This window comes from Mustela nivalis, assembly GCF_964662115.1.
Source record: "Mustela nivalis genome assembly, chromosome: 8".
Lineage (NCBI taxonomy): Eukaryota > Metazoa > Chordata > Mammalia > Carnivora > Mustelidae > Mustela > Mustela nivalis.
Window position 1 is genome coordinate 119,619,040 of NC_139027.1, and position 19,142 is coordinate 119,638,181.

A 19,142-nucleotide genomic window follows, 5' to 3' on the forward strand; every position below is an offset into this window, starting at 1 on the left:
CAACCACAAGCAAACCCGCCCCTCCCTGGGTCCCTTTGCAGCGGGTCCTGCACACCCAGGAGCTTCATAAAGCAGCTTACACACCTGCCAGGGGGCTCAGGAGGCCTTGGCTGGGGCTGAGAATCCACCTGTCCCAGGAAACCACCTGAGGTAGGAATGGGGATGTGGCTGGCACTCCTCCAGGAAGGAGCCTCGACTTCCCCATCTGTTCAATGGGAATACTACTTAAGACCGCCTTCTACAGAAGGGTCCATTCCTGGTCTTATTTGGGGACTTTGGGCAAGTGCCACTTTGCTGGGCCTCCACTAGCCCATCTCAGCACTGGGCCCTCACACCTGAGTCAGACGCAGACCTGCCTACCAGGCTGGGCTGGGTGGGAAGGGTTGGGGGGGAGGGGAGGCAGAGGTCTGCTTTTAGGACATTCCTCACCTGGTATAGGATGAGACGAGGATCAGAGCTCCCCTGGGTCCTCCTCTGGGTGGGTTTGAACCGCGGGGACACTAAGAGGGGCGGTCACATGGGCTGGACCCCCGGCATCAGGAAACATAGCCCCAGGCCTTGGGGTGGTGGGCCTGGGCTCTCTCCTCAGGGCAGGAAGTGGCTCTCAGCCTACCTCCCCAGGAACCTCATCCTACAGCTGGCTCTAGTTTGCTCTGTGGCCTCAGGCAAGGTCCCATCTTCTCTGAGTCTTGGGTCTCACTTCCAGACCGAATGTCCCTGGGGTTCCTGAGGAAGCAGGCAGGGTGGGCGATCTTTCTTGATGCAGAGACGTGGCACTGACGTGGGGGTTCTCAGACAGGGCTGGTATCACCATGCAGGCCTTGCGACCTCCAAGTGAGGGTGGGGTTTAAGCAGCCTGGAGTGGGGGCACGTCGTGGACAAGCTCTCTGATATTGTCCCCACCCCAGCCCACAGATCTCGGGGGACAGTAGCCAGGACAGCCATGGCTCGGGCGCACGGGCTGGGTCTGCTGCTAGTGCTGCTGCTGCCGGTGGTTGGCACTTCCCTGCCGGGCACTGTGATCAGACTCAACAAGGCCGTGCTGGGCTACGGTAAGAGACATGCCGCTCGCCTGTGCCCTGGGTGTCTGAGCGAGGGCATGGATATGGCCTCAAGGGTGTGTGTATGTGTATGTGTGTCCGTGACCCCAAAAGCCCCATGAGGACCTGGATTTTATCTTATGCGCTGTTGTGTCCCTGGCCCCCAGACAAGATCTGACAAAGTGCCATTCGGCAAACACGAAGTGAATGCCCGCATGGGAGCATGGTCACGTCCCCTGTGCTGGCGTGCGTGGGTGGTTGTGCTCACGTGTCTCTGTGGTGTGGGCATGGTTTGGTTTGACTGACTACTCTTGCTCGTGTTGTCTGGGTACAAGTGCAAATTCATGGGGATGTGCCCATGTGTGTCCTTGAGTGTCGGGGAGGGTGTCTAACCGTGTCCACCATGCCATGGTATGTGTCTGGGTGTATGTATACGGGTGTGGCCACATTCCCTGGGGGTGTCCACGCGTGTGTGCCCGGCAGGGTTGGTGTGTGCACATGCATGATGGGGGAAGGGTCTAGCACAGGCCAGGAGGGAGTGCCCCGGACCTAGATCTCTGTCGGGTCACAGGGAGAAGACCAGCCCTTCTCTGGGCCCCTCGGGCAAGGTCTCTATTCTATGACACTGCCCCATCCTTCCTTCTAAGACCTGCCCAGTCCCCGGAGGAAGGCATGATGAGAAAACTTAGATCCAGGGAGGGACAAAAGCTTCCCCCGGTTGCCACCAGGATCCCACCAAAGTTGGGTCAGGGGTGAGAAATGAGAAGCCACTTCCCCCAAGACCGGATCAAACTCAGATTACAGGGTGAGGCACTCAAGTCAGCCCGCAGAAGAGGCTTTTGGTGGCCCAGGCCACGGAGCATCGAGGCAGCAGCATCCCTGTGGCGCACACACAGCCTCCAGGACCTTGTATCCGGGCAGAGAGACAGGCAGTGAAGGGGAGTCAGTGACCCGTGTTAGTGACCCATGTTAGTCCATGTCTGGCACATGGTGCCATTCACGGAAGCGAGAGGCAGGGACACAAGGCCTTCTGCCTTCCGCTGGCCAGCCTCCCTCTGTCCGTCCTCTGTGAGGCTCCTTTGTCTCCAGCGAGCCATCCCAGGTGCACCTGCCTATGTTCTTGGTGGAAATCCAGCGGGAGGCCCAGGCCGCACACACCTCTTTCTAAGGTGGGGCTGGGTGGCTTCTTCAACAGCGTTTTTCCAATCCCATCTCGCAAGTCCTAGACTTGAAGCCCTGTGTTAGGGGAGCACTGTCAGTGGAGTCCAGGGGCCTGGGTGTGAGTCTTGGTTTAGCCACAGAAGCCCAGGCTGGGGAGGGCTATCGACAACATAGAGACCACGGATCCCTGCTCCAGGTTCTAAGCAAACTAAGGCCCAGAGAGGTGCAGTGACTCGCCGGTTCCCATAGTGAGTCTGAGTGAAGTTCAGGGCTCTGGACTCTTCATTTGGTGCTTCCTTCCCACCCCGTCACCCCTTGTCTTCGTTCCACTTGTGTTAAATTGCTTAGTTAGCACCTCCCTCGCCTAGAAGCACAGGTGTGTGAGGAAGTCCAGGGCTCGGGCGCTGGGCGCCTCCGCCTATCCAACTTCGCCTTTGCCAGGTGTCTTCACCTCTCGGTAAACCAGGCACAGGGTCGCAGCTACATCTCTCAGAACAGTGCTTAGCCCAAAGGGGGAGCTAGAGAAGAGACAGTCGTTATTATTACACAGTAAATAGCGACAGTAACAGCCAGCATCCACTGTGCCCTGAGGCTTTAAGGAGACACTATGGGATGGGCACCATCAAAATCACTGGAAGTTTACAGAAGGGGAAACTGAGGCACAGAGCAGCCACATCAGTAGTGAGTAGCAGAGCTGGGATTGGTACCCAGGATCTGAGGGACTCCAGAGTCCTCAAACTCTGGCCTTCAGAATAGCACCCCCATCTTCTGTCCCCCTCTACTGGGAAATGCTCCTTCTGCTTGGGGACTTGGGGAAGGCTCCTGAAGAGATGGGATTGGATCAGAGTCTCACAAAAGAGCAAAGGATGCTCTTGTGTTTGAGGAGCGGGGCAGACAAGTAAGATTTGGAAAGGCAGAAGCCGAGTGGGAGTGATGTCCCTGTGATGGCCTCCCGGGAACCCTGCTGTTACTCCCGCCCCGTCCCCGTCCAAGGGCCAGGGTGACCCTTCCAGCCTCTGTACCCTTCCCGCCCAAGATGAGGGGCAGATGGTGGAGGGTCGTGTGGCTTTGCTTGGTGGCCCTGGCGGACAGCCTGACCTTATCCTGCTCTGGCCCCACAGTGTCAGAAATCGGCAGAGCCCCTCTCCAGCAGGCCCTGAAGGTCACGGTCCCGTATTTCTTGGACTGGAATGGAGAGGTGCACCAGCCCACCAGGTGAGTGCTCCCACCTAGGGGGGAAAATGCTTCAGCCTGCTGCCCACCTCCCCATGATGAGTACCCCACATAGGAGGGAGTGTTTCCCAACAGCTGGATGAGGCCTTCCCTCCCACCCCTTACGTGAGTGGTCACGGATGATCAAGGAGGTGAGACGGAGATGGAGACTTGGGGGCAGGGGGAGCCTGGTGCCTTTGAATTAATCTTGCCTCCAGGGCACAAGACTGTAGCTCTTGGGTCCCCAGAGCTGGCAGGACCCTTGGCTACTTTTTCCAAAAATGAGACACCAAATTTAGACACAAATTGGAGCCTAAGCACCCCCCACAGAGACTCAAAGGCCAAGGGAGATGGGGGCCATCTCGAACTCAGATCCAAGGGCCGAGAGAGTTGTCCCCAGCCACGTGGGAACAGACTCACTATTGTTGGGTCTCTGGGTTCCCAAGAGAAGTCATATATATATTTAAAATCTACCAAGTTCTGAATGATGACAACTAATTTAAAAACCTTTAAAACGTTCAGACCCTCGGCGGACCAACCAACAGCTGGGGTGGAGACCCCCAGGGGCGGGGACCCGAGGGTAGGAATGGAGCACAGCTCTTGCGGATGGTGAACCAGGATGACAACGGACACACCCGACAGTCAAGGATTACTCAGTGTTTCAGGCTTGGTCCCACATGACTGTTGACCCACAGCACCGAGTGTGCTTGCTAGCAGAAGTGGGACTCTATCCAAAGGGGTCTGTCGAGCAAACAGAAGCAGGATCTAGGTCAGCCTGTGTCCCAGTGAGAGTCCCAGAAAAATGTCCACCAAGTGCCAACAGTGAGAGCGTATGAAGGTGGATAATTTTTTAAAAAAAGATTTTATTTATTTATTTGACACAGAGAGAGAAGGATCACAAGCAGGCAGTGAAGTAGGGCGGGGTAGGGGGAAGCAGTCTCCCTGTTGAGCAGAGAGCCCGATGTGGGCCTCAATTCCAGGATCAAGGAGGTGAGACGGAGATGGAGACTTGGGAGCAGGGGGAGCCTGGTGCCTTTGAATTAATCTTGCCTGAGATCATGACCTGAGCCGAAGGCAGAGGCTTAACCCACTGAGCCATCCAGGCGCCTGGAGGGTGGAGTTCTGATGTGACTTTTCAAATTTATATCATTTTGTCATGTCAGTTCCCACCCCCACCTATGGTATAGGGGAAAAGATGACTCCTTTAGGAAAAAAAGGAAAAGTTACTTAGAAAGTACTTAGCAATCAGCATAGGCAGCTTTGAAAGGAATGAGTTTCCCGTCCCTGGAGGGCTGCCAGCTGAAGCTGTTGACGAGAATGCTGCAAAGGGGATTTCTGTCTTCCATGGATCCCACCTTCCAAGCTTTCCCAAACTCTGTCAGAAACTAAAATCCCTCCAAGACTCATCTCGCACCATCCCTGTATCAGGGTGGGAATCCTCTCTGCACCCTTTCCCTGCCAACTGGTTGTCCAACAACCACGGGACTTACATGCCCCCTATGGTGGAGAACTCACTACCTTTTCCTCATCCCACGGTTCCAATAGTCAGAGTTCCTCCTTGCAACCTCAGCAGTGGGGATATGGCTTGTAACAGCCACCTTGGAGTTGATTTCAAGGTTTAATGGGAGCCACGTGTCCACCCTGTAGGATCCAGATTTCGAATGTCCGTGTGTCCCAATTCGACCTGAAATTCATTGCCAATTTTGGGGTACGCATGTTGGTGGCAGCCAATTTTACTTTCAAGGTCTTCCGGTGAGTGAATCTCCTGGTGGGGTGGGCAGAGGGATTTTCAGGGAAGCTCCAAGGGACAGAGTGAGGGGAGAGGGACGAGCAACTCCCAGGTCCTATGCTCAAGCCTTCCCCTCCCTGTCTGGTGCTCTGTCCCCCCCTCCCGTGGAGGCATGAGACAGTGAGAATTCAAGATCCTAGGCCCTGCTCTGCAGCCGTGCTGGGCAGCGGGTTCACCCCTGCGGACCTCAGTCTCCCGCTCTGTGAAGTGGGAGGGAACCGCAGCACGGCGCTGGGGAACACAGGGAATGGCTCCATGCTGTAGTTAAAATCACAACCCCCCTTCCACAGTGCGAGCCACAGAGTCTGTGCTCAGTAAATGTCGTTATTAGAATTATTCCTGTGTCCCAGTCACTTTGCATGTGTCTGATTTCCAAAAGATCGCCTGGGCCTCCAGAGGGATCTCTTCGATTTGAACTCGTCTGTGCTGACATGGCCATTGTGTGAGCGCTGGCTGGGGGCCAGGCTCCACTCACGAGGCTACCTCATAGCAAGCTCAGCACAGCTGAGAGAGAGGGGCCGTCACTCTCATGTTCATTTGACAGAAGAGGAAACTGAGACTCAGGATGGGAAGTGGCCGGCCCAGGGTGTCACAGGGAGAGGGTTTTGGGAGCCAGAGTTCACACCCATCTGCTGCAATGTCCGTCACCTTGAGTGGAGTTTGGAGGTTCCTGAGCCTGCCCCCGGGGGGGCCATGTCATGCTGAGTGGGGGTCTTGCCTGTGTCAAGTGGAGGGCAGGCCCAGACCGGGGGAGAGGACTGGGGGGCGGAGTTTTCAGGGTGGGCTGTGCTGGGTGATGCCTCTGGGGCTCAGGAATGGGTGTCTCGCAGAGTCCCCGAGCCCCTGGAAATGACGCTGCCTGTGGTACTGCTGGCTGATGCCCGCGTAGCCCAAGGCTCCATCGGGACCCCCGTGGTCAGCATCTCTGCCTGCTTCCCACTCTTCAACAACGCCCCTGTGTTTGAGGGCAGCGCCGGGTGAGTGCCTGGTGGGGCTGGGCTGCAGGGTCCATCCCCAAGGCTGTGGTGCCATTTCTTGAGCTTCCTACTCCATCCTTCACCCAGGTGCCACGAGGGGCCTGAGAGATCCCCAGGATCACACCTGTTTTATGGTTGAGGACACTGAGGCTCAGGGAAGGAGAGGGACTTGTCCCCTCTCCCGCACCCCCAGTGCCCCGCCCCCACCCAGCAGCCCGTGGCGCACCAGCCATTGCCGTAGTACTCAGGGAGGATGCTGGCCTGATGCGGCCACTGCGGGCCTCAGGGGCAGTCCCTCCCTGCAGGGATGGGGATTCTGAGGTCCAGGGGGCTGGGACCCGTCAACCTGTCCATTTCACTGTGAGTCAAATCCGTGGCTCCCACCTCTGGAGCCCCTGTTTGTTGTGTGCAGAGCAGGTTCTAAGCCCTTTGCTACACCACAGTAGCTCAGCCAGGAAGACGTAAGGATTCCCTCCATTTTACAAATGGAGGCACAGAATAGGTAAGTGACTTGCCTAAGTTTATACCACTGGCGAACGGTGGAGCGCGTTTGAGACCCGGTAGCCTGACTCGCCTCCTTCCACACGTCAGCTAGGTGGGCATTTGGAGCTGGCCTTTCCCCCAGAGGGGGCTGGGCATCAATCCCCCCGTGCTCATGTCCTGTGGCCCTCTCCATCCTCATGGGCAGCGGCTGCTCATGGAAAGGGAAGCCCAGAAGTTAACGGCATTAAAAACTCAGCTGCCGTCTCCCCACCTCCTCTGAGGCACAGTCAGGGAGCTTGGGCTGCAGCTTGGATCAACACTTATGAATGGATAATTCAATGGTGATACACACAGTCACACACACACACACACACACAATGGAAATTTACTCAGCCATAAAAAAGGATGAAATCTTATCATTTGCAATGACACGGTTGGAGCTCGAGAGTATAATGCTAAAAGAGATAAATCAGTCAGAGAAAGACGAATAGTATATGATTTCACTCATATGTCGAATTTAAAAAACAAAACAGAGGCACAAAGGGGAAAAAAGAGAGAGAGAGAGAGGCAAACCAAGAAACAGATGCTTAATTAACTGAAATTTAAATAAAAACTTCAAGGAACCCCAAGGAACCGTGGTTTGCTATGGATCCCTGCTGAGAAACCACTCACATGCATCTCCCATTGTTCAGAGGGGAAACTGAGGTGCAGAATCAGGAAGGGGCTTTACTGGGTGTGTCACAGAGAACTGGAGCCCAAGCAGGGAGCACCGCAGCTTACCGGGCTCAGAGCAGCCATGAAGCCCGCCGGCCGGGAATGTGGCTGAGTCTGGCCTTTGCAACATCTTCTCTGTCTCTCCTAAGCCTGGCCTCATCATCACTTTTGGCCACTTCCAAGTCCCAAAACCAGTGACCTCTTCTTTGAGGTCGGCTTCCTCATCTGTGGGGATAGTGGTGCTGGTACTGTGTCTGGCACTTGGCAAGGTGTGGAATGGGGCTCCTGGCCCCCTGGCTTAGGGGAGAAGACACTTCTGTCTCCGACGGTGGCTCTGCCAAGAGAAATGGGCCTGAATGCGTGACCCGGAGCTTAGGAACACCTCCTCTCTCTCGTTCTCTCTCTCTCTCAGTGTGGCGCCGGGGCTGCTGGTGCCGGTGCAGAAGCACATCACAGCTGTGCTGCGGAATAAGGTAAAGGACCAGCTCTCCCAGGACGGAGGACCTTCTAACCTCAAAAGATGTGGTGGATGAACGGGGGATTGTAGCCATGGGAGAGGTTGCGATTCTTACTGCTTTTTAAATTTTTTTAAGAAAGATTTAATTTATTTATTTGAGAAAGAGACAACAGAAGCAAGGGGAGGGGCAGAAAGAAAGGAACAAGCAGAGCCCCCCTCCCCTGCCCACTGAGCAGGGAACCTGATGATGCAGGGCTTCATCCCAGGACCCTCAGAATGCGACCTGAGCTGAAGTCAGATGCTTAGCCGACTGAGCCACCCAGGTGCCCTGTTTCTCCGTTGTCCCATGAGGGTAGAGAGAGGCTGGGGTGAGGGTCCAGGGCAGTGATGAAGAGGCCCAAATAAGGTCAGGTTCGGGGTGGGGGGGAGCACGGCAGCGGAGGGAGGCTCAGGCTCTGGGCCAGCCCCAGTCTCATGCTGGAGGCTGGAGGGGAGGCAGTGCTTTCAGGGGCCCCATGGCCCCTGAAAGAGACAAAATGAAAGTGGACAAGAGCGTGGGCACTGGAGCCGGGGGTGGCTTGGTTTTGAATCCTGCTCCACACCTTCCCAGCTGGGACATTTGGACGAGTCACCGAACCTCCCTCCACCCCCGATTCCACACCTGTGCTGCAGAGAGTAAACTTCCCTTCCTGGGCATGCCCCCCACCCAACCTGGAGTGGTTGAGAGGTGGGGCACATTAACATCTGGGAGGAGTTTAGAACAGTTTGGCAGAGTGAGAGATGGTGCCCCTCGGGCTAGGGTCCCACTGCTGGGGGAAGTTGGGGAGCCGCTTGTCCATCTCTGCCCCTTCCCACCCCACCCCATCTGCTGATTCAGTCCCTACAGCCTCAGATCCACCCACCTGATGCTGTCCCATACCCATCGGGGGTGGGCCCCAGCATTCCCATCCTGCAGATGAGAAGACTGAGGCCCGAGGGTTGAAGGCAGCTCAGCCCGACCTGGCCCTCTCCTCTGCTGCCTGGCCTCCCCTGGCCCAGCCTCCTCAGTTCTGCCTACACTGGGCTGTGACCACCCTTGGCCTTGTAGTCACTCCTCTTGAAGTCCCACCTTCGATCATACTGACCCCAGCTTAATATTCTTCTCAGACTGCCCACCGTACCCGGGAGAACTCCAGTCTTGCTCACTGACCACCGCCTGCCTTCCCTGCCTGTAGCACTTCCCCTCCGCTGGCCCTCTGGGTCCCAGTGCAGCAGGCTCCCTGCCTCAGTTGTCCTGGCCCAGCTGTGACCCCCTTGGGTGTGGCCCCCTGCTCCTGTTCTTTTCTGCATGCCCATGGGCCCTAGCTTCTCTGAATTCTCAGGGCCCAGGAGAGGTGCTGGAAGATGCTGGCTAGATGGTGGAGGAAGGGAGAGATGCCAGGCCCAGGACTAGGACCCTAGACTCTCCCGGCCTCACCCCGCCAGCCCCAGAGCCTTCCTCACCAGCCTCCCCTTCTGTCTTGCCGCAGCTGTGCCTGAGCGTCTCTAACCTGGTGCAAGGCCTTAACGTCCACCTGGGAACTTTAATTGGTAAGACCTGGGAGCCGGAGGGGAGGGGAGACTGGGGCCCCTGAGCCCTGCTGGGACCCCCAAGACTCTTCAAAGATCCCCCCTAGTCAGGGTTGACCTCTGGGAGAGCAATCATAAGATGACTGAACAATTCTTGATGAACTCAAGGAATTTCCGAATTCTAGAATCGAGTCTTCCAATGTTTAGTGTGTGTGTGCAAGTGTGCAAGCGTGTGTGTGTCTGTGTGTCTGTGTGTGTGTAGTTCATTCCATTTGCAGCTCTCTCCTCCCCTGCCTGGAGACTCAGAGACCCCATCCTCCCCTGACTTTGCTCCCACATCTCCCACAGTGTCTGGCGGGCTCTCCCCCTGCACTCTGGGGCTCAGGCTCTCACATTCCATTTCCTGCTGCACCCCTTCTCCTGGAGGTCTCATGGGCTCCTCTGACTCAGTGTGTGCTCAGCAGAACTCAGGCTCATCTACTTGCAAGTGTCCCCGCCCCCACTCCCCTTCTCAGGGGCCACGCCCCCCACCCAGAGGCAAGCCTCTCCCTCCTCTCCACCTGCTGTCAGGCTAGTAGTCGGCCTCTGGTCTTCCCCGGGATCTTCCTATCCAAGGCGGACGAGGGATGAGGCATATACTAGGAGAAAGCCCTGTAGGCTAATCCCCCACAAGGAGACCCCGAGACAAAATGTGGACGTAAGAGGCTCGGATGCGGCGGGTCCTCGGGACTCGGGTGGGGAAGGCACCCAGCAGCACAGAGAAGGAGGGTGGGAGCAGGCACTGCGGTGTGCAACTGGGGCTCACTCCCCCCGAGGGGCTCTTGGAAACTAAGGGGTCTGCACCTGTGTCCTCCCTGATGGGCAGGAGCCGGGCTATACTTGGGCCAACCCGCACTACTCATCAGTCGCCTCCCTACCACCGCCCATGCCTTCCTCCCCAGCTGCAGGCTGGGTCCCCAGGTTCATAGCTACCACGCACGGTCCACACAGAAGCGTGGCCTTGGTGGTGGCCTAAACAAGGCTCGATCAGGACTTCATCTCACAATATGAAGCTAAAAGCTACGAAAGCGGGCCAGCCTCATCTTCTTCTTTTTATTTTTTATGTATTTGTATTAACATATAGTGTATTATTTGCCCCAGAGGTACAGGTCTGTGAATCATCAGGCTTACACGCTTCACAGCACTCACCGTAGCACATATCCCTCCCCAATGTCCGTAACCCAACCACCCTCTCCCTCCCCTCCTCCCCCCAGCAACCTTCAGTTTGTTTTATGAGATTAAGAGTCTCTTATGGTTTGTCTCCCTCCCGATCCCATCTTGTTTCATTTTTTCTTTCCCTACCCCCATGACCCACCACCCTACCTCTCAAATTCCTCATATCAGAGAGATCGTATGACAATTGTCTTTCTCTGATTGACTTATGTCGCTCAGCATAATACCCTCTAGTTCCATCCATGTCGTTGCCAATGGCAGGATTTCATTTCTTTTGATGGCTGCATAGTATTCCATTGTATACATATACCACAGCCTTGTCTTCTTTTCAGTAGTACTCATCAACATTAACAACGACACTGGTGACCCCCTGCCTGTCCCCAAACCAGCCAAAAATGCTTTCTTTGTTGATTTGGGAGGTAACATGTGCTCGGGGAGCTCTGAGTAGAATCCAGGCTTTCCTGTTTCCCCACACACCTATCTGAAGATGCTCCTGTTTGAACCTCACTTTCTTCTATCTGACGGCTTTGCCTGGGATTCTAGCACTTTCCCTGGGTCACCATCACTGATTTTGGAAACTCCAGAGCTATCGACTGCTGTGAGCTGCACTTGGCAATTGGTCGGTTTTCCTTTGTGCCAGGGATTTACATCTGACGGTGATACAGCGTGGGACAGGTGCATGGGAATGGGTGTGTGGGGACAGGAGGCAGGGGCCATGCTGCTCTTCAGCTGGGAGGGACGGCCGGCAGCGTCCACGTTTATCTGCGTTGGGTTCTGTAGTGAATCTTTCCACATCAAGCTAGCTTTGGCTTTCTTGTGCCAACTTCTAACAACAGTCCCATGAGATGGCATCAGTATCCCTGATTAATAGATGGGGAATTGCAGGCTCTGAGCCTAAAATCCTCAGTGTGGTGTGAGAGTCATCCACTGACAGACTTGCGCTGGTTTTCTCCTGCTCTCATGTCCAGCCACTGCCCTGCCCACATTTCATGGCCCACCTCACAGTCCCCTCAGGGAACATTCCTTCATGATACCCACTCCCCTCAGTGCCACAACCTGCCTATTACCTTAACAGGAGGCACCAAGAGGGCAAGGAGAAAGGATCTGGAATCGGAGGATATAAAGTTAAATTCTGGCCTTGTGTCTCCATTGCTGTGTGATCTTAGTGAAGTCACTCCATCTCTCTGAGCCTATTTCAATCCAAAAAAAATGGGCTCAGAATTCCCATTTCTCCCATGTGCTGCTACCAGACAGCCAGGTGAAAGGCCTGGAGGACAACAGGCTCAATAAACATTCGTCCCTCCCGTCTTCCTCAGTGTGGCGATCTCCATCAGGACGTCTTGTAACTGGGTTCCCAGCAAAGACCGGGTCTTACTCTTTTCTTTGAGGAACTGAAAACAATCTAGTAAAGGAAATCTAGGCTTTCAGGCCTCAGGGATTGTATATATGAGTCATGGGTACCTAGAGTGTGGGCTGGCAGGAGTCACTAAAAAGCACAACTTAAAAAGCCATTCAATCACCTAGCAACATGCCTGGCAAAATACAGTATAATGAGCGCCAGTATTTCCTATAGCGTCATTAGCGCCATTTTACAGATGAAGAAACTGAGGCAGTCCGCCTTGAGAGCTGTGCCCTTAACTAAGCTATAATGGCACTCTGTAAAGAAAACAGAGAAGGACCCGAAGCGACACCCAGCTTCATTGCAGCTTTACTGAGGGAGGGACAGACGGGAGGCCCTTTGTCTCTGCGGAAGAAAATACTAAAAAAAATAAATTTGAGATTTTGGGCTATATTTTTTTTCCATCCTTCAAAAAATGTCTATATGTTCACAGTGAATATGTATTATTTTTAAATTTTTCATGTTTTTATTCATTTTAAAAACACGGAGTCCTGTATTCTTTTTCATGTCCTGTCCTCTGAGTCACAGTTATGGGACCACCACCAAACTCGAGATACAGAACATCTCACCAGCCCCTCAAGTCCCTCTGAGCTGTCCCCTGCTGCCACCACCCCAATCTTTGACAGCCTACTGAGCTGTAGAAATGAATCATAGTGTATTGCTTTTATCACAAGAAATTACCAAAACATTAGAGGAGATAAAATTAAATCCAGAAGAGACATAGAAAATCCAGCAGAAATCTGATGTGTGTGTGTGCATGCACACACCCTTGGTCATTTGGAAAAGCCGGGCTTTCCTGACCATGGGGCTGAGCCTTCATCTGCCACACTGGCTAGCCTCACCGCGTCCAGGGATACGGTTCCCACAAGGCACTTGCCCTTTGCAACCTTCCCAATCAGAATATGTTGAGCGAGGTACCTGGGTGGCTCAGTGGGTTAAGCCTCTGCCTTCGGCTCAGGGCATGATCTCAGGGGTCCTGGGATGGAGCCCCGCGTCCGGCTCTCTGTTCAGTGGGGAGCCTGCTTCCACCTTTCTCTCTCTGCCTGCTTCTCTGCCTCCTTGTGATCTCTGTCTGTCAAATGGATAAATAAAATCTTAAAAAAAAAATATGCTGAGCTTTGGGGGAAACTTGCCCTATAGGAACTGGACTCTCTTCTGTGCCTCCCCGAAGGGCTCCCTGAGGGTGTCTTGGGGAGCCTCTGCTCCGTGCTTCTGCACTACATGGCCCCAGGGGTGTGTGACTTTGGGTTTCTGTAGGAGGGCTGTGTGATTAGGTGGAGAGAGAACATGGTTTTACAGCCAAGGAGACCAGATACATGACCCTGGGCACAACTGAACTAATCAAAGTGTGTGTGCACCCGTGTGTGTGTGTGTGTGTGTGTGTGTGTAAAATGGGCTCCTAATCTTACAGGATCACGGTGATGACTGAATGGGACAGTGTTAGTCAAATGTCCAGGCCTGCATACGTGTGAGCGCCATTCTTTTTCTGTGGATCCTTCTTGCTTTTTTCCTTCCTTCTAATTCCGTGTCTCTCATCTTCCACTGATTAGGAAAACAAAAACCCTAACTGTTAGTACTGTCTTAACAAGAGTCCGTAGGCACCGAGTGGCTGATTCCTGGGTGTGTGAGTTTTGCAACTGAAGGTCCCTTACTCAGAGGCCTTTTTTTCCTTTTCTGTTCCTTGGCCTGGGTCTGGCTAACCAAAGTTGTCCGATAATGGAGTTTTCTGGATCAGTGAGGCTTTGGTGGAGAAGGCTAAGTGTACCATCTTTTCTTTTTAACCTGCTCTTATTGAGGTCTCACCCCTGTGGGTCCGGAGTCCCAGATCCGCTACTCCATGATCAATGCACCCACTGTCACTGAGGACTACATTTCCTTGGACGTCTGTGTAAGTGCTGCCTTGTCTGCCCAGAGTTGGTGGGGGGCTTGTTGCCTCTGGAGTCCTTGGGGTCCTGGGACATTCCTAGAGGAGCAGGGGTGTTGAAGGGACAGGAGGTGGAATGGCATTTAGAGGCGGACACGGGTGTGAGGCCAGTTGTATGGGGGGTGTCTGAGAGTCCAGGGTTGGGGACGGAACTGTCACCCTACTGAGGCGACCGCTTCTCTCCCTTTCGCCGCCCACCCGCCCCACAGGCCATTCTCTTCCTCCTGGGTAAGCCCATCGTCCTGCCCGTGGAAGCCACCCACTTTGTGCTGCCCGCTCATGTGGGGGCCGCTGGTGCCATGGCAACCGTGGGCCTCTCCCAGGACCTCTTCGACTCTGCCCTCCTGCTGCTGCAGAAGGCTGGTGCCCTCAACCTGGACATCACGGGGCAGCTGGTGAGGGTCGGAGCCACTGCCCCGAGCGCGGGGGACAGGCGTGCCCTGTGGCCCAGCCCAGATCTGTGGGTGGGGCTGCCCGAGTTCTGGGGACACAGGGTGGCTGTTAAAAAGGTGAAAAGGGGGCCGAGGGGAGGCAAGAGGTGTTTGAGCTTGAGGAGTGGCTGCCCTAAACCCTGTCGGGACGTGGGGGCTGATTTCAGAAGTCGGAAGACAATCTGCTGAACACGTCCGTGCTGGGCCAGCTCATCCCTGAGGTTGGTGACACTTTTAGTCATTTCAGGGACTGAGACCCGGGACTGGGGTGGGAGGTTCTCTGACTGGGGGCCTGCGCTGGCTGGGATCTGTCCCCCATGGGCTTCAGCTTCTGTCCTTACCTCTGTGCCTTCCCCACCCCAGGGATGCTCCCCCTCACCCCCGCCATTCCCCTCCTTCTGTGCCTTTGTCCAAGCGCTGCCGTCTGCCTGAAGGGCCCTTTCTGCTTCCTTTTCTCTTTCTCCATCTTCAAGACCAAGCCCACGGGTGGCTTCCTAGGGGAGGACCCAACCCCTAGTCTGGTCCAGGAGCCTCTTTGAGCTCCCACAGCCCCTGAGCTACTGTCCCTCCTGGCACAGATCACACAGGCTGTGCCCGTCTTCATGCCTGCCACCCTGTTCAGGCTGGGTGCCCCTGAGGGCAGGGGCCTGAGGGGGACAAACCACTGTGGCCCAGTCGCATATGATCGGTGGCTTGATCAGCGTCTGAGGCACGATGCACAGAGAGCCACCCAGACTTTGCCCCTAGGTGCACTCCTCCCTCTCTCCTCCTCCATTCCCCCAGGTGGCCCGCCAGTTCCCTGAGCCCATGCCCGTGGCACTCAAGGTGCGGCTGGGTGCCACACCCGTGGCCACACTTCATACCACCAATGCCACAGTTCAGCTGCAGCCCTTCGTGGAGGTCCAGGCTGTGGCCTCCAACTCGGCTTTCCGGTCCCTCTTCTCCTTCAATGTGGTGAGTGAGGTGGGCTGGTGGGGCTGGCTGGGAGGGCTGTGACTCCCAAGATCTCACTTCCTGCCCCACTTTCCTCACTTGCTCTGCTCTATCCACAGTGGTGTCCTTGCTGTTCCTTCTCTCTGCCATGACATTCCTGCCACAGGCCCTTTGCACATGCTGTTGGACCCTGCGCCTAGGACACTCTTCCCCTAGCCCTTGGCATGGCTAGCTTCTCTTCATCTTTCCATCTCAGCTTAAATGTTGCGGCCTTTTTCAGGGCAGCCTTCTTGGACCACCCTGAGAAAGATGGTCCCCATTAGCCCCCCACTCCCTCCATGCTACCACTTCCAGGCACCCGCTCCTAAGGACCCTGTCTGGTTACTTTGGTCACTGTTCATCTCCTCTCCTGGCCTGGGAGGGTTCCCAAGGGCAGAGGCCTGGTCTGTCTCGTTCACATTGTGCTGTGTGCAGGGACTGGCACATACGGATACTCCTTGAACACCTGAATTGGTCAGGGAATGGGTGAGAGCCGGTGGCCTCCTGAGGGCTCCTCTGTGTTCTCTGACCTTGCTCTCCCTTCATGCCCAGGTTGTGAACTTAAGCCTCCAGCTCTACATGTCCAATGTGAAGCTTCAGGGGACCACATCTGTGCTGGGGTAAGCAAGGCCTCCTGGGTCCAGCAGCCTCAGTGTGATCCTCTGTGCAGTGGGCCTGCAGCCACGCATCATAGTGTCACCTGTCACAGCGTCAGTCAGAAGAGCCTGGGAGGCAGCACGTGTGATGTGGTGAAAAGGGAGATCTAGGCCCCAGCCCTGACCCTCCCGTTTCATTTTCAGGGATATCCAGCTTACCGTGGCCTCCTCCAATGTGGGCTTCATTGATGTGAGTGTGGGGCTGGGATCTCCAGAGACCCCTCCCTGTGTAGGACAGGCCTTGAAGCCATGTGCTAGCACACCATGATAAAGCTTCCTCCCAGGGTGCTCGGTAACAGTGGTCAGTCGAGGGTTCACCCATCAGATGGGCTGTCAGCCGTCAGTCGGCCGGTCAGCCTTGGTTCCTTAGTGGGGTCGGTCAGTCGGCCAACCTGTCCCTGCCAGGTGGGTGACGACTGGTCAGTCCAAGAATCTCGGAGTGTATTGGTAAATCTGACAAGCCAGTGTCCCACGGGGCTAGCTGCTCCTTCAGCCCCGATGATGCAGCTGGGTCCTTAGCCACCAAGCAGCCCTTCACTGGCCAGCCTCTCAGTCCCTAAGGCCACCCACCATCAGTCCATCATCCATTGGTCAGCACTAGCAAGGTGGCTGGGCACCTGGCATTGGGCAGTCTACCAGCCACCTGTCGGCCGTGTGGCCTCTGTCAGGCCAGTGCTGGCCTCTGTCTCCTCCCAGAAGGGGTAGCTGGACTCTGCTTGAAGGCAGGACAGGGGTGACCTGCCCTCCTCCCCCGACCTGTGTCTCTGCTTTTTGTGTGTCTGTCTGTGTCTGTCTGTGTGATCACGCGTCGCCCATCTGTCCATCTCTCCCGGCCCCTCACTGGAGCGGGCCAATGGCCCCCGCATTCTCTGATGACATGGCTACAGACAAACCAAGTGCGCCCGCTCATGGACACCCTGTTCCAGAAGCCCCTGCTCAATCACCTCAATGGTGAGCCCTGCCCTCCACGCCGGTGGTTCCCCGGGGTCCCCTCCTGACACACTATGGCCCCACATTCCCTTCCGGGCACCTTTCCACCTCCCGGGCTCAGAGGTGAAGAGGGTGGGAGTTTTTCAGTTTTTTCTCCTCCCTAAACCTCAGGTTTCCCTTCTGTAGAGTGAGTATAATAATGATGGCCCCCCTCCCTGGCCACATGGGGGGCTCTGTGTCACAGTGCACACGAGGACCTCACACGGGGCTGGCTCCCAGCGGGGCTCCTGGTGGGTTGAGCTCAGTTTCTCCTTCCCCTCCTGCAGCTCTCCTGGGCATGGGGATTGCCCTCCCCAAGGTCGTCAACCTTCGCTATGTCAACTCTGAGGTCTTCGTCTACGAGGTGCGTCTTTGGGTTTTCTCCACCCTCAGGGGAAGGCTGGGCTAAAGGAGGCAGGACTACCTTTTGTCCTCCCTCCCCGCCAGTACCGGGAGTAGTGTCCGCTCTTCCTACTGAGACCATGCCATGAATTGTTAGCTGTTACGAGATGGAAAATTTAGGAAGTCCAGAGACACTGGGGCAAAGGGCTCGCCGACCCTTTAGTCCTCATCAGATATCATGCCAGGCCACGTTCGGCAGCTTCCGTCAACCTGTGATCTGTGCCCTAGGGTGGGCACAGCCCTTTGGTGTCTGGGGAAGATGACAGAGAAACTTCTTCCAGCTTTGTACACAAGCCCCTGCAGGCTGGATGGGGGATGGGGGATGGGGGCCTTCCTGACCCTTCTGAAATCACTATCTGTGGTGAGAAGTTGTGGGCCCAGGGGAAGTTCAGTCACCACTGCCCAGGGTGAGACCTTACAACTTCTTTCTGTTTCTCCTGGGATCAAAAAAAAGATTCTATTCACTCAACAAGACACGCACAGGACAGAAAGTTTAGCCAAGGTCCCACATGCCCAACATCTGCATGTTATTCAGATCCTCCAAGAGGGACCCACTGATGTTTTTCCAGCTATGATGCCCTGCTTACTTAAGAACTATGGTCCCAAGTCCCTTGAGGGACCTGCCCTCCACCCTGTAAAAAAGCAACAGTAGGCATATGTTGGAGCCTGGGCTGTTAGTGGGAATTCCCCAAGACTCTCGCAAACAGACACGGTCGGGGGCTGACCCAGCCTGGTACTCAGAAGTCCAGCCAACTGAGTCCAAAGTCAAAGGTCTCTAGACCAGCACTGTCCAAAACAATGTTCTGTGAAGATGGAAGTCTACACAGTCCAGTGCAGTAGCCATGGTCAGCCACTGGGCCCAGGAGGCTGCTGGGCACTTGAAATGTGGCTAATGAAGCTATGAAGCTAAATTGTAAATTTTATTTAATTTTAATTGGTTCTAATTTAATAACGGTTATGGTATTGGACCATGAGATACTCATGGGCAGGGCTGGGTCTGCCTTGTTCCCAGCAGATGGCACAGGGCTTAACTTAGGTCAGAGGCTTGGCTTAGAGCAGAGGCTCAATGAAGATTTGTTGAATGAATGAATGAATGGATGGATGAATGGATGATCAGCAGGCCCTGAGCACGTTTCTGCAGAGCTGTGTAGAGAGCAGAGGACATGTGTGAGGTTCCTGGCTCTGCTGGAGAGACTTGCACCCAGAGAAGACGTTCAGTGTTCGGACTCCCAGTCCTAACACAGTGCTGGTCCCTGCCACGCCCACCAGATTGTGTCACTGGGGGATCTGCCCCTGTGCTCTGGCTGTGTCCCCATTGTGGGCTTGCAGGGACAGCAGGAAACTGAGGCTGAAAGAGGCAAAGGACTGTCCTCAGGACATACCCAGCAAGAGTGGCAGAGCGTGAGCTCAAAGCCAGGCTGATAGGGCAGCTGGGGGTCCTATTAGTCCTCAGGTGGCCTCCAGCCTGGCCCACGGTTTTCTTTGCCCTCCAGGGCTACGTTGTGGTATCCAGCGGACTCTTATACCAGCGCTGAGGGGGGACCACCAGGAGGAAACTGAGGCAAAGCCACGCTGAGCCTTCACCAGCGAGCTGGATGACCTAGCCAGGCCGCTCCATCTTCTCTGAATGCCTGAGCACCCCTCCCTGCCCTCCCACCCAAAAACCCCCACTTCTCTCCCCTGCCCTCCTTCTGTCCCCCCCTTCCCTCCCCCTCCTGGGATGTGAGCAGTAGGTCGCTCTGCTCCTCCAGGCTGTACCGACCTGCCCCCTCTCGCATTAAACATTTCCTCTTGAG

The 19,142-nt window shown here is 55.3% G+C and overlaps 1 protein-coding gene across 1 annotated transcript; it reads left to right on the forward strand.

Moving 5' to 3' along the window:
- On the forward strand, positions 1–19,142 carry BPIFB2 (BPI fold containing family B member 2). Its single transcript, XM_082743044.1, has 16 exons — positions 1–150; positions 909–1,052; positions 3,323–3,416; positions 5,061–5,165; positions 6,033–6,179; positions 7,789–7,849; positions 9,342–9,402; positions 13,789–13,880; positions 14,126–14,311; positions 14,515–14,568; positions 15,131–15,301; positions 15,872–15,939; positions 16,120–16,165; positions 16,863–16,926; positions 17,232–17,308; positions 18,840–19,142. The coding sequence occupies exons 2-16, from the start codon at positions 944–946 to the stop codon at positions 18,879–18,881; spliced, it is 1,377 nt and encodes a 458-aa protein (XP_082599170.1). The 5' UTR covers positions 1–150; positions 909–943; the 3' UTR covers positions 18,882–19,142.